This window comes from Nycticebus coucang, chromosome 13 (genome assembly GCF_027406575.1).
Source record: "Nycticebus coucang isolate mNycCou1 chromosome 13, mNycCou1.pri, whole genome shotgun sequence".
Classification (NCBI taxonomy): Eukaryota; Metazoa; Chordata; class Mammalia; order Primates; family Lorisidae; genus Nycticebus; species Nycticebus coucang.
The window spans coordinates 102,636,525-102,648,004 of record NC_069792.1 but is presented as its reverse complement, the minus strand read 5'-3'; the positions used below and the strand labels follow the sequence as shown (position 1 = coordinate 102,648,004).

General features: G+C 60.5%; 3 protein-coding genes across 7 annotated transcripts; 2 read left to right on the top strand and 1 right to left on the bottom strand.

Annotated features, from left to right (window-relative positions):
* Positions 1-2,348: 2,348 nt before the first annotated feature.
* SLC52A2 (solute carrier family 52 member 2) lies at positions 2,349-5,010 on the bottom strand. Of its 2 annotated transcripts, none has more exons than XM_053558340.1 (5): positions 4,874-5,010; positions 4,076-4,299; positions 3,089-3,470; positions 2,872-2,995; positions 2,349-2,783 (listed from the first exon to the last, which is right to left on the bottom strand). In XM_053558340.1, exons 2-5 carry the CDS (start codon positions 4,203-4,205, stop codon positions 2,571-2,573), a joined length of 849 nt encoding a protein of 282 aa, XP_053414315.1. In that variant the 5' UTR covers positions 4,206-4,299; positions 4,874-5,010; the 3' UTR covers positions 2,349-2,570. The 2 variants fall into 2 exon arrangements, with proteins under 2 accessions (XP_053414315.1, XP_053414314.1); XM_053558339.1 differs by having other exon boundaries at positions 3,089-3,962; positions 4,874-5,008.
* FBXL6 (F-box and leucine rich repeat protein 6) lies at positions 4,951-10,099 on the top strand. Of its 4 annotated transcripts, XM_053558331.1 has the most exons (10): positions 4,951-5,480; positions 5,793-5,951; positions 6,127-6,190; positions 6,476-6,607; positions 6,681-6,788; positions 6,875-6,988; positions 7,056-7,287; positions 7,375-7,621; positions 8,560-8,656; positions 8,730-8,866. In XM_053558331.1, exons 1-9 carry the CDS (start codon positions 5,056-5,058, stop codon positions 8,624-8,626), a joined length of 1,548 nt encoding a protein of 515 aa, XP_053414306.1. In that variant the 5' UTR covers positions 4,951-5,055; the 3' UTR covers positions 8,627-8,656; positions 8,730-8,866. The 4 variants fall into 4 exon arrangements, with proteins under 4 accessions (XP_053414306.1, XP_053414305.1, XP_053414304.1 ...); XM_053558330.1 differs by having other exon boundaries at positions 8,560-10,099; XM_053558329.1 differs by lacking the exons at positions 8,560-8,656; positions 8,730-8,866 and adding an exon at positions 7,902-8,147.
* On the top strand, positions 8,712-10,302 carry TMEM249 (transmembrane protein 249; the record flags this gene model as incomplete). The annotated part of the gene is made up of 5 exons (XM_053558701.1): positions 8,712-8,880; positions 9,111-9,205; positions 9,349-9,544; positions 9,677-9,762; positions 9,991-10,302. Coding segments are annotated over 5 exons (735 nt in total), but the record flags the coding sequence as incomplete, so codon positions are not given.
* Positions 10,303-11,480: the final 1,178 nt, after the last annotated feature.

The following is an 11,480-nucleotide window of genomic DNA, read 5'->3' as shown; positions in this document are numbered from 1 at the left end:
TTGCACATGAGGGTGCTAACCACGTTCCCCAGAAAGGGTGTGGTGGCCAGAGGCCCTTAAAAGACCATTGTCCCACAGCAGGCAATATGGTCTCTGAGCAGACCTAAATCAAGGGACATGACTGTCCCTTCACCCAGGTGTCACTTCAGCTGCATCAGAACCCAGACCTGTCTAGGGACTTCCCTAAGAACCGCAGGACTGAAAGAAGGTGGCAGTTCTACCTTCGGTCATCCAAAGCCAGCTAAGCCTCATCCCAGCACTCGGGGGTCAGTCTCAGCCTTGATGACTGCATACAGGGGAAGGTGGCGGCATGTGGCAGCCATGCTTTGGCTGGCCCTTCTCTGGTTTCAAGGAACCAAAGCGACTTTTTTGTGGGACAAGGAATAGTGAGCCTTGTGGCTCAGACTTTGCTCCTGCTCAGGGGAAAACAGGTGCCTAGTCCTGCCTCTACCACCCCTCTAGCTCTGCAGGAACCCCCGAGCAGGGTTGCAAGTCTAGGAGTCTCTGACCACAGGCTGGATGGAGGTGGAGGGTGCCCTGGCTGGGGCAAGCCAGTACAGAGAGCTGTCCTGCCTCTGGAGGGACACTGGGGCTCAGCCACAGGGAACCACAAATGAGCGACTCTCAAGGACTCAGTAGGCAGTACCTCCCTCCTGTTATTCTGACCCCATCCATTTCCTAAGAGGCAGTGGCAGGAAGCCCAATGAGACTTCAAAGGGCAGTGGTTTCCTAAGACTGCCCACCTCCAGCTCGCCTCTAGCCTGACGGCCAGCTGCCCCCTTCTCTTCACATGGTCATGTGTGTCCACAGGGTCAGACAAAGCTGACCTCTTGCGTGGCCCTTGGGACTGGCATACCCTGCATGTACCCATAGGCACAGTAGAGCTCCAGGAACGCCTCTGACCACTGCCCAGTAGTTGGGAGGGAAGACAGGAAGGAAACAGGAGTGACTCCACCAGCCCTGAGCATGGAATGGACAGGGAAGGGCAGGCCCTTGAGCTTTTCCCAGGGCTCAAAGACAAGGCTGAGACCTAGACCAGCTGCCAACTGTGACACCTCAGCCACCCTCTCAATCTTCCCACTCACCTAGCAACACTGGAGCCTGCATCTCACCTGTCAGTCCCCATCCCTAGAGCCCTTCAGGCCTGACTGCCTGAAAGGGGAGCAGCCTTGTCCAGTGCCCCTGCTTCCTAAAGGGCCTCACACACTCCCCTACCTCCAGGCCTTCCTACCATGGCCCTCATGTTCAGGTCGCTTGCCAAACAGGAAGCAGGGTTGAGGGGAGGAAGACCAGGCCTTTCAAAGGCCCACATACAGCCACGTCAAGGATGGGAAGCTTCTGAAGTTTAGGAAGGGCATCCGGAGAGCAGAGTGTCGGGAGGCCCAGGCTGGGCAGCAGACCTAGCAGCCACTCCAAAGGACCCCCGTGCAGAGGGGCCCATGTCTGTGAGGATGGGGCCATGACGCCAGAAAAGCCACCTGACCACAACTCAGTGTCCTGTCAGCCTGGGGAGGCTGAGTCCCCAGGGACCTCTCGGTCCCACGTGCCCTGGCCTGGGCACAGTCCCCTCAGCGCCCTCCCTTGACACTTGCCACTCCTGCAGGGCTCAGGTGCTCTTTCTCATCTCTCATTCTTTTCCACACAGCTCCATCCCCTGTGTAACCTAAGGATCACCCAGTCCAGGGCAGGCTGTTGTCAGTGCCAAGGCCTTGCTCCCTGCAGATGCCAGCAAGTATGGACCCAGACTGCTCAGACAGAGGCCACCTGTCAGCCCAGGGGGGGGCAGTTGCAAATGAGTCTGCCTGAACAGTGGGCCTGGGGTGTCTGGGGTTGGGGCTGCAGGAGCTAAACCTAGACGCAGGTGGCTGGGTTGGGGGCACGCTCACAGGCTAAAGGGTTCCAAGATGGGCTAAAACCTCATACCCTATCCCCCCTAAGTCCCTCTTGCTGAGGCCCTTTTGTGCCTGGAGCTTGCACCGAACCCCCTGCTGTAAATCCCCTGCAGATGCTCCCAGAAAGCTAGGGATGGCAGTCACTCCAGATCCCAAGGGTGGATGGGGGACCTCAGTGTCACAGCCCTCCTACCTGGCCCTCATGCCCTTGTGATGCTGTGGGACAGGCGACCTTTCGGGAAGAAGCCCTGCTGCTTGCCGGCAACCACACTGCTTTTGACCAGCATAGCCATAACACATGGGGGCTGGAAGCTGGCCTGTACCCACACTGAAGGCAGTTCCAGGCAGCACCAGGGTCGGGGGGAGGTCTGGGCTGAGAAGGCATGACCCCACAATCCGTGAGACCAGCCTGCCAAGGATTTACCCAAAAGGTGATCACAAACTAACAACTCTTGCTCATTGAGTAAGAGTTTTTTACTGTGTAAATCCCAGCCCGGAGCTTAACCCCAGCCCCAGCCCAACCCAGGCTCCAGCCTGTTCCTTGCAGGGTCTCCTGAGGAGTGTGCATGCAGGTGTCCTTGAGGGTGCCAGGTGGGGCTACCCTGGGCACAGTCACTCAGGTCTGTGGCAGCCTCGAGGTGAAGACAGAAGTGGAGTGAGGGTCCCTCCTGCCCAGGTTCAGGGGCCACAGGGGTCCTCACAGTCCTTTCCACTGCGGAACACGTGGTAGATGCTGGTAGGAGGGAACATGGCAACAGCGCCGAACAGGGAGCCCACCTGGATGGCCACACCAGCTGCCAGCAATGCTGGCTGGCCCCCACTGTGCAGCAGAGAGCTGACTGCCACCTTCACATAGGAGAACGTGCCCAGACACAGTACCCATGACAGCACCTGTGAGGAGACACAGCAGCAGATTGAGTGTGAGATGCCCCTGCTCCAGGGCAAACCCACCCCGACTTCACATTCCAGCTGTGCTCACCACAAGGATCACCCCTGCAGAGGTGCCCACCAGGGGCGGGCAGGGGCTCAGGATTGCCAGCGCCATCAGGTAGGCTCCAAACAGTATACCCAGCAGAGAGAGACTGCTCAGCCCAGCCAGAGACCTGCCATAGGTGAGCAGGCTCAAGGCTAGCTATGCCAGGACTTCGTCCCCACCCGAGTTCCACCCACCAAGGAGTTTGGAACCCCTTGCATACCTGCATAGCACACCCATGGCTAGGAAGCAGGCAAGGGGGTTGGAGGCACTGCCCAGAACCACAGCCAGGTGGTAAGCCAGGCGCCCATAGGGCAAAGAGGAAAAGCTCTGGATCGCAGGCAGCACGCCATTGGTCAGTGCATTGGTGATGGCCAGTAGGCCCAGCAGGTAGGCACTATGGGCCGAGAGCAGCCGACAGGCCTCAGGGTCTGGGCTGGAGGTGGCGTTAGCCACCTGGCTTGGTGACTCCTGCAACAATGAGGCTTCTTTCTCTTCTTCTTCCTCCACGCCTGAGGCTCCCACCTGCAGGCCAGGCCTTGGGCCTCCTGTGGGTACAGATGTTGGTGATGGCAACAGCAGCAGGAGACCCTGGAAAGCGGCAGCTGAAGTAACCAGAAGGGCAGTAAGTGCCCAGAAGAAGGTGCTGGCAGAAAAATGCTCAGGGACATTGAGGGGGGGACCAGGAGTGCCATTGGTGGGGGCTGCTGGGCACTCGAGGCGGCCTACACCCTGCACAAGGGCCAGCATACAGGGCAGCAGGGCGCTGAGGCCCTGACCCAGGAAGAAAGAGCGTAAGAAAGGAGGTGGCAGGTGGCTCAGGAAGGGCAGGAAAGTGACATTAGAGGCGCAGCAGGCCAGCGCCAACACTAAGGCCAGGGCTAGGAAGGCCACAGAGTGGAGCTGCCCTGCCACTGGGGCCATGTGGCACCACAGAGGAGCCAGCAGGGCTGTGGCCACCACACTCAGCACCTGCACCACCTGGATGGGGACCCGCTCGCCCTTGCTCAGGGCCAGCCGCCTCCACAGAGTAACCACCAGCAGACCCAGGTTCCCCAGCGCCACACACACAGAGAGGTACGCCGGTAGGCTCCAACCTGCAGGGAAGGAGGAGGCTGGTCAGGGATGCGATCTGTAGGAGACAAAGAGCAGGTGCAGCCCACTTTCCTGGGCGCACCTGCCCAGCTGCCCTGCGCCTCCTCTCACTCACCTTCCGGAAGGTCTTTTACCACCACAGGCAGCTCTACCCAGATCCCGTTGACAGCAGCCCAGGAGCCCATGCCAAAGAGGGCCACCAGCGTGTGGGTAAGCGCCAAACGGCTCAAGCTGGGGGCTGCCATTCAGCCCAGGAAGGGGCAGAGATCACAGCCAGCTCTTTCCACACCTAAGTCCAGAGACACTTTGGCTCTTCTAGTTTACGGGAACCGGTCAGGCCTGCAGAATGGATGGGAGTGGAAAACAGTCAGACTGCCAAGACCAGGGGACCAGGGGGAGCGCTGGCGGGGAGGGGCTGGGGCAGGACGCGGCTGAAACCACAGAGCAGCGCGCGTCACCAGAGTCCGGACCAAGACGCGGCACCAGCGGCAGGAAGCCTGCCCAAGCCGCTGCGGACACCGGGGAGGGAGCTGATCCCCCTCCACAGAAAACCAGGATTCAGAGTTGCCAAAACCACCACCCTCGGGCGGCGCCTGTGGCTCAACGAAGTAGGGCGCCGGCCCCATATGCCGGAGGTGGCGGGTTCAAACTTAGCCCCGGCCAAAAACTGCAAAAAACAAAAAAACAAGACAAAACAAAACCCACCACCGTCACCCCAAAACGGACCCCGGGACAGTGCGCCACTCGGGTGCCGCGCAAGCTAGGGCTTCTGCGGCAGCCTGGGCTGCAAAGCCGAGTCGGACTTGGGACGGGGCCCCGCATCCGGCGGGCTCTCTGACCGGGCACCTGGGCTTCCCGCTCCGCGAGGGAACCTCTCCGGCCTAGAGCCCGCAGGTTCGGACCCCCAACTCACCCTCTGCACCTCCTCCGGGTTGCGGCCCGGGGGCCCGCCCCCCACGTGGCTCAGACCGGAAACTCCGCCCCGGAAGGCGGGTGCTGGCACCCTGGGCGCCGAGCGGCCCCGAGGGGCGGGGAGTGGGTTGTCCTACCCGCCTCTTCCGTCATCAGGAGGTCCGTGGTGCAGGCTAGGCTGCTATGGCTGCCCGGGCCACCCGGCATACCCGGCGCAGGGCCCGGGTCACGCCGCTGGCCGGGGCGCAGGTTCGGTCAGCGGAGGACTGGTGGTGGGATCGGCTGGCGCCGAGCGGCTCTGGGTACCACCTGCTGCAGGCGGACAGCATGCTGCTGGTGCTGCCCGGCCCAGGGCCCGCCCGCGCCCGCGTCCGCCTCCGCGCCGGCTTCCGCGCGCAGAGGCGCGCCCTCCGCGGAACTCAGCGACAGCGGCCCGTGGGCCCCAGTGCTGCGGCAGCAAAGCCCAAGGCCACGCCCCGGCCTGAACCGGCGTCGGCGCCCCAGCAGGAGCCGGACGCTGGCTGGGGAAACCGCGTTCCCTTGGAAATCCTGGTGCAGATTTTCGGGTTGCTGGTGGCGGCCGAAGGACCCGTGCCGTTCCTGGGCAGGTATAACTGCACCCTCAGCCATGGGCCTGTCTAGCCAGCGGCTTGGACCACAAGTGGTCTGAGCTTGTGGCTGGGGTGAGGGCAGAGGGTAGTGAGTCTGAGCACGCATACTTGGGGTGCTTAGATGACCGTCCGAGAACAGAGCCTCTTAGGGGGATCCAGCTGGAGCCCCGAGAGCCGGGCTTTGAGCTGAGGTGTCCACCGCGCTGTGAGTTGAGGGGCAGGTACCTACCCTTAGGGACCACGTAGTGGTAGTTGGTAGGGGCATCACCCAGGGAAGGCCCGGGGCCGTCAGCAGAGCTGTCCTCCCAGGGCTGCGCGCGTGTGCCGCCGCTGGCAGGAGGCCGCCTCCCACCCTGCGCTCTGGCACACCATGACCCTGTCGCCCCCGCTGGCTGGCCGCCCTGCCAAGGGTGGGGTCAAGGCGGAGAAGAAGCTCCTTGCTTCCCTGGAGTGGCTTATACCCAATCGGTGAGGGGTTCCCTTTTTTCTTTATCCCCTGGCTCCACCTGTATGGTGTATGTCAAGCCCTAGGCCCCCTTCTGTCTTCCTGCACCAAGGTGTTGGGTGGGGAGGACTCCAGCAGGAGGGGCAGACTTCTAGAAGCAGAAGATACTAGTGCAGCTCTGCCTGTGCTGTCGGCCAGGTTCTCACAGCTTCAGAGGCTGACCCTTATCCACTGGAAGTCTCAGATACACCGTGTGTTGAAGGTGAGAGCTCCAGGCTGCCCTGCACACAGCCATGACCTTTTGGGGTTGTCTAGTACTCTAAGAAGTAGGTCAGGCACCTCGGGGGCCCAATGCTATCCCTTGGGGATGCCTGCCTGCCTGCCTTTCTTGTTGTCTGCTCCAGGAAGGGTGTGCCAGAGGTAGGGGCACCCAGGTAGGCCTGGTGTGGGCAGAATGGAGGTCATAGCTGAGGCAGTGGAGTGAGGTGGCCCTAGCTACCAGTTTCCTTGTGGACCCCAACTCTGGTTGGCCCTCTGTCTTCCCAAGCTGGTAGGTGAGTCCTGTCCTCGGCTCACTTTCCTCAAGCTTTCAGACTGCCACGGTGTGACCACTGACGCACTGGTCATGCTAGCCAAAGCCTGCCATCAGCTCCACAGCCTGGACCTGCAGCATTCCATGGTGAGCTGTGTGTCCTAAGGGGCCCTGAAAAACTTTGGGTTGAGGTGACAGGTTTCTTGTGCTGGGTTCTCAGGTGGAGTCCACAGCTGTTGTGAGCTTTTTGGAAGAGGCAGGGCCCCGAATGCGCAAGCTGTGGCTAACCTACAGCTCCCAGACCACGGCCATCTTGGGTGCACTGCTGGTAAGCTGGTGATGGTGGGAGGCAGAGGCAAATGCTGAGCTGAGATGTAGGAAGACCCTGACCCTGTGTTCTCCCCACCTCTGCAGAGCAGTTGCTGCCCTCAGCTCCAGGTCCTGGAAGTGAGCACTGGCATCAACCGTAATAGCACTCCCCTCCAGCTACCTGTGGAGGCTTTGCAGAGAGGCTGCCCACAGCTGCAGGTATCTGATGCCCCACCCCTCCACCTGCACTCCCTCTTCCTGTCTGCAGTCTGGCCCTCTTCCCCAGGTGCTGCGGCTGTTGAACCTCGTGTGGCTGCCCAAGCCTTCTGGGAGAGGAGTGGCTCGTGGACCAGGCTTCCCCAGCCTTGAGGAGCTCTGCCTGGCCAGCTTTGCCTGCAACTTTGTGAGCAACGAGGTCCTGGGCCGCCTGCTCCACGGCTCCCCCAAGCTGCGACTGCTGGATCTTCGAGGCTGTGCACGCATCACACCTGCTGGCCTGCATAATCTCCCTTGTCAGGGTCAGCTGTGCCTGGGCATTGGCTGGGCAGGTGAGATGTGGGGCCTGTTGACTGCGCTGCTCTTCATGCCCCCTCCTCTCACCTCAGAGCTGGAGCAGCTTCACCTGGGCTTGTATAGCGTGTCAGACCGGCTGACTCTAGCCAAGGAGGGCAGTCCCCTGCTGACCCAGAAGTGGTACCACACCCTGCGGGAACTGGACTTGAGTGGCCAGGGATTCAGCGAGAAGGACCTGGAGCAGGCCCTCGCTGCCTTCTCAGGCACCCCTGGGGGCTCACACCCGGCTCTTTGCTCCCTTAACCTCAGGGGTACCCGGGTTACACCCAGCACCATCAGGTTAGCATTCTCCTCCCCGGTTCCTTAGCACCAGTATACTTGCCTCCCTGTCCAGCTGGGCCCCAAAAGCGCTGTCCTGCCTGGCTGTGGCTTCCTTGGGGTCTGAGAGAGGTGTGCATACCCTCTTTGGCCTTGGCCTTGGGGACCCTGAGGGTATCAGTTTGGCCTTGATGGCTGTGGGTAGCAGAGCCAGGTGTAGAGCCTTAGCCTGGTCAGCCCTTTCTGGGGCCTGGGTCTTCTGGGCAACAGATCAGCTCCCTGGCCTGCTCTGTCCCCACAGCTCTGTGGTCAGCAGCTGCCCAGGCCTGCTGTACCTCAACCTGGAGTCCTGCCGCTGCCTTCCCAGGGGCCTGAAGCGGGCGTACCGGGGCCTGGAGGAAGTCCAGTGGTGTCTGGAGCAGCTGCTCACCACCCCTTCTTCCCCGCAGTAGGCAGCTAGAGGCCCCAGCCAGCCAGCCAGCCAGCCCCACCCTGTATGCTTCTCCTGTTTTAATATTTGAGCATTTTGTTACAATAAAACGTTTTTGGAACTCCGTGTGGTCACTGGGCTAGGGTTGAGGAACAGAGGTCATAGCTGATGAGGGAGCTACTTGGGGGCTGCAGCTGGTCCAGAGCCTGTGTGTTGTGGCGGTAGGGTGGCCCCCAGCGGGCTCATGAGCCTGCTCTGGCTGCCTTTGGCTTGCTCACTCCTGGGCTTGAATCTTGGGCTGCGGGAGTGTGTCCCACCCACAGTACACTGAGACTAATTTAGGTAGACCTAGGGTGCCCCGCCATTCACCTTCAGGTGAAGACTAAACGAGGCTATGCAGGGGGTCTCCAGTGGGGCAGAATTTGGCCCAGAGGAAGCACCCGTCCACCGCCGGTCCTGCCCCTGGGACTCCCCAAAGAGACGGTCAACAGAGCAGCCCCTTCTAGAATCTGCCGCCCGGAACTTCTAGAACCCGTGCGCGGCGCAACCTGGACCACTGCCCTGCCTATTGTCTGCGACCTCTTATTCCTTCCTGAACCGCAGCCCTGGAGAATCTGGTCTCCCAGGTAGGAGGGCGACTGGGGACAGTGAGTGGTAGTCCCGGGACAGCCGCAGGGTTGATGGCGTCTGCCTGCCCAGGTCCCTAAGGGCCGGGCCAGCGGCCTGCCCACAGCCTTCGGCGGCAAGCGTTTCCAGCTCTGGGCCCTGGGACTCTTCTGCACCGAGCGCCACCTAGCCCAGCGCCTCAGGAGCAACAGCTTCTACCCGTTCACACAGCAGCAGCCGGACGGTGCGCGTTGGGCGGGGCGGGGTTTGGGCGGGACTCGAGGAGGTGTCCCGGAGGCCCGAATGGGGCGGGGCCAGGTGGGCAGGGCACTGGGCCGGCTCAGATGTCGTGGGCGGAATGTCACCGCTGCCCAGAGCCCTAAGCCGGCGGACTCTTCCCGGCGGAGCCCTGGCACCGCCACCCCGGCTACGGGCAGGGCCAGCAGAGCTCACGCCGCTGCGTGCCACCCCCAGTCTTCGTCCTCGAGTACTACCTGGACACGCTGTGGAAAGGGGCTCTGCTCTTCGTGGTTTGCGTGGTCCTGGTCAGCTTCAGCTCCCTAAGACAGGTTGGAGGTCCTGAGCCCTACCCCACTGCCTTCCTCCCCGAGGGAGGGACTGACGCTTGGTTCCGCTTCTGAAGCACCTCTTGCCTGCCCCGAGCACCCCGCCCCCGGCTGGAGCTGCTCAGACGGTCCCGTGGCACCCGCAGGTGCAGAAGCAGGAGACTTGGGGCTTTCTTGTGTACGGTGTGGGCGTGGGCCTGTGGCTCATCCTGTCGTCGCTGCCGCGGCGCCGCCTGGTGCTGAACCACACGCGCGGCGTGTACCACTTCTCCATCCAGGGCCGGACCGTGTGTCAGGGCCCCATGCACCTGGTCTACGTGCGCCTGGCGCTCAGCTCCGACGGTGACCCCGGGGACAGGCGGGCTGGGGGAGGGTGTGCAAAGGAGAGGAAGGCTGGTGGGGTGCGGGGAGGGGTGGACAGGGCCGCTGTCCGAGCCCTGGAGGCCCTCAGCTGAGTCCACTGCCCCTCACCAGCCTACGGAAGATGCTTTTTCCAACTGGTCCTTGGTGGCCACAAACTGGAGCCGCTGGTGCTGGTGCAGCTGTCGGAGCACTACGAGGTGAGTCCTGCCACAGGCACTGCCCTTCCTCAGGACAAAATGATGATAATCACTGTTTAATTTCTTTGGAGGGGGCTTTTTCTGCATGAAAAGTGTAAACAGGAGGCGGTCCTCTGTGCTGGGAGCCAGCAGAGAGGACGCCCACTGGACTACCTGCTGGGCATACAGGCGGCTAGTAAGGGGAGAGCCCGTGTCCAGGCTGGAGCTGACCCACTCTGGCTCCCATAGCAAATGGAATACCTGGGCCGTCACATCGCTCGGAAACTCAACATTAACTACTTCGATTATTTGGCCATGTCCTACCGACATGTGGTCCGCCACTGGCCACTCGGGGCCGCCTTTAGCCCAGGCCTCGTCAAGCGCAAGACCCAGGCCTACAGCAGGCCCAGCCTCTCTGATTCCGACCTGGAGGTGTGACTCTGAGGCCCTCTGCTCCACCTCTTCCCCGCCTCTAGGACTGTGTTCTTTGGTGCATTAGGGTGCAGGGAATGTGAGGCCTACCCTCTGGCCTTCCCCTCAATAAAGCTGTCTCAGCTTCCAGACCTGGTCCTTGGGGGGAGCAAAGACACTCTGGATCCAAGGGCTTTGGGCTACCGTGCACTGCCTGGGGCCTCAGAGAGCCTATTTCCTCCAGCCAAATGAGCAGACTCCAGACAGGAGTGGAGCAGGATGGTGTATAGGCAGGGTGATGAGAGGGAGGACCTATTACTACGTGGGCTCAGGACTTGCTCCCTTCCTGGCCAGCAGCAATTAACTAGTCCTACATGACCTCAGAGGTGCTGGCCAATGAGTGGAGTTCAGGAGTCCAAACTTGATGGGACTGGTCTGGGTCAGGTGCCTATTCCTAGTCTAACTAGCAGTGGGGTGGGAGGGAGCCAGAGAACAAGCCCTGTGTCTGGGGTGTATCTCAGAGTAAATGCTCTTCCAGAGTTGCTGCTGCATACCTCCCAGGCCAGGGCCCAAGGCCTCCAGGGAGGGTACACTGTGGTGACCATGGCATCACTTTGCTCTATATGCCTGCTGGGGCCCAGTCCCATATTCCCTTGTGCAGCAGACACACACCCCCAACCTTCTGTCTGCAACACCTAAGGCTGCCTGGGCTCTGAGGGTGTGAAGGCTGGGGGTTCTGGGAGGAGCAGTGCCTGGCACTGTCCATCTGGCTCTCCTGGCCAGCATGCTTCAGGCATTGTGTCAGCTAAGTGCCCCTAGAGCCAGGAGTGGCTACATAATATTCAGGGGTCTATGACAAATAAAAATTCAGAGCCCTTTTTACAAGGTTATTAAGAAGCTGAAGACAGCATCATGAACCTGTAGTCCCAGCTACTCAGGAGGCTGAAGCTGGAGGATCATTTGAGGCCAACCTAGACAGATTATGAGATATTCTGTCTATAAAAAATAAAAACTAAAAATACAATTATGAAGAATTTCAAGATGTTGGCAGCAGACCTTTAAACCAACCATGAGGCCCTTCTGAGCTGGGTGTCCTGTGTCACTACCCAAGCCATATGCCCATTAAGCCAGCCCTGACTGGAACCATGACTCAGAGTCATGGTCAACCTGTAACCTCAAAGCTGGCCAAACCCAGTGGTGGTCTTCATAAATTATTTAGACTCATATCTGTGAGTTTTTCCAACCTTTTCTTCTAGAATTCTTGTAGTTTAATGACTTAGGTTTAAGTCTATTATTCATTGTGAGTTAATTTTTGTGAATAGTGAGAG